Source organism: Brassica oleracea, unplaced genomic scaffold, assembly GCF_000695525.1.
Source record: "Brassica oleracea var. oleracea cultivar TO1000 unplaced genomic scaffold, BOL UnpScaffold00854, whole genome shotgun sequence".
Taxonomy (NCBI): Eukaryota; Viridiplantae; Streptophyta; class Magnoliopsida; order Brassicales; family Brassicaceae; genus Brassica; species Brassica oleracea.
The window spans coordinates 1-2,011 of NW_013617482.1; the positions used below are offsets into that span (position 1 = coordinate 1).

Below are 2,011 nucleotides of genomic sequence, written 5' to 3' on the forward strand. Positions count from 1 at the left end.
TTGGTAGACGGTCGGGTCGTCGGTCATGTTCTTGTTTGATTGTTGGCTGGTGGTTCGACCTATGCCTAGAACAGTTCAGGGGTGTTACAGAGGTGGTATCAGAGCATGGTTTCGTCCATGCGTGACACAAGTGCTTTTTAACGATTTTTATCGAGCCAAAGGAGTCGTAAAAAGATGATTAGGAAACCAGCCGCTTCCCGTAATAGGAATATGATTTACCCTTTTGATTGTGTGAAGATGGCTAATCGCGGGACAGGTGATGATGGACGAGGTCGGACATGGGGAGAGGGTATGGATTGGACAGGCGGAGGATTGGGTTACAGATCAGATCAGGAGGATGGAAATGGCATCAGTGAGATGTTTGGACACGATAGGACCCCTCTGCAGAGAAAGATCTTTCCCTGTGTACAGTAACAGGACTAGAGTGAGGGAAGACAGTTTGGCGAGTATTAGTCCAAGTCGTATTTGGCACCGGAGACATCAACATGATCAATCCGTTCAATCAAACCCAAGGCCAGATCAGAACCGTGCCACTGAAGGACCACAAGATCAAGGAGCGGAAAACACCCTGAAGCCTTTACATGACGTGATGACCGAGGCACTTGGTAACCAAGGAAGGCGTACTCAACCAATGAAGTTTCCAAGCTATTATCTACCATGAAGAATATCAGACCCTGCAAGTTCAAAGGAGGATCAGATCCTATTGAAGCCGACAAGTGGATTACTATGATAGAGAAGAAATTTGAGGCTATGGAGTGTCCGGAGGAGTATCAGAAGAAGATCGCGGTGTACTATTTGGAAGGCGACGCAACAGGATGGTGGGACAGTATAGACATGCAGCGTGGACACACCATCACATCATGGGAATCGTTCAAGGGAGAGTTTGAGAGGAAGTATTTTCCTCCAGAAGCGAAGCATCGGTTGGAGCGCCAATTCTTGAACCTTGTTCAAGGAGATACGCCAGTGAGGAGTTACGAATCTGAGTTCACAAGGTTGAGGCGACACATTTTTGATGGGCGTGAAGATGAAGAAACTATGATCTGTAACTTTATGTACGGATTGAAGCCGGAGCTTGGAAGTCGTTTAGCTGGAAGCAACTTTAGCAGCTTATCGGATCTGGTGGAAAAAGTTGTTAATGTTGAGACTGTATTGGAGGCTAAAAGGATGACCATACCGCATTCTGGTGGACATACCAAGTTTAGCCAAAGAGGAAGACCAAATTTCAATAAGGGTCCAAGGTTTAACAAAGGCAAAGGACAAAAATTTGGAGGCCAAACCAATTATTGCAGTAACACCGGAGTATGTTACATATGTGATCAACCGGGACACATTTCCAAGGTTTGTCCCAACAGACAACGGAGTAACTAGCAAGGTTATTCATGGCTGAGGATGGAAGATGTCACTTGTTTCTTCTGTGGAAGGAAGAGCCATTATGCATCGTCATGTCCAAACAAGCCAATCGATGCGACCCCTCACGCGATCCGAGATCCTCCTAGCCGTCCAGGTATTGAGCAAGCACCAAAGAAGCAAAACCTAAGAGGTAGGGTTTATGCCTTAGGCGTAGAAAACCCAGACAATGCAGGACCGTCAAGCGGTCCCATCACAGGTATTGGGTGCTTAACCTCCTCTTTTTATTGAATGGAATTTAGTTCCTGGAACCTAGTTAGTATGCTGGTTAAGTATAGATTGCTTGATCGCTAAGTTGCGCGTTTAGAAATTTTGGATTATGATTGATTATTGCGTGAATTTGGATTAGTATTTTTTTTGTGATTGAGATATTGTTGATTGAGTTACTGTGGCAGGAACCATACATGTTGCTGGTAAACCCACACATGTATTGTTCGACTCGGGGGCAACACATAGTTTTGTGACCCCTGAAGTAACTGCCCGGTTTTGGGATTGTTTTGTGGTTGACAGGATAAACGTAGCCGTCTTGACCGCCGCAGACCGAACCCTTCAAGAAGATCAGTGTATCAAGAATGTTCCATTGGTCATTCAAGGCAAAGAGTTT

The 2,011-nt window shown here is 45.4% G+C and overlaps 2 protein-coding genes across 2 annotated transcripts in view; both read left to right on the forward strand.

The window, feature by feature from the left end:
- The first annotated feature begins 657 nt into the window (after nucleotides 1–657).
- LOC106320237 lies at nucleotides 658–1,368 on the forward strand. Its single transcript, XM_013758604.1, has one exon. The coding sequence runs from the start codon at nucleotides 658–660 to the stop codon at nucleotides 1,366–1,368; it is 711 nt and encodes a 236-aa protein (XP_013614058.1).
- Nucleotides 1,369–1,389: 21 nt separating this feature from the next.
- Nucleotides 1,390–2,011, forward strand: part of LOC106320238 — a 777-nt gene continuing 155 nt past the window's right edge. The window contains exons 1-2 of the mRNA XM_013758606.1: nucleotides 1,390–1,606; nucleotides 1,803–2,000. Of these exons, the coding sequence (XP_013614060.1) occupies nucleotides 1,390–1,606; nucleotides 1,803–2,000 (415 nt within the window). The remainder of the gene's footprint in view (nucleotides 1,607–1,802; nucleotides 2,001–2,011) is intronic.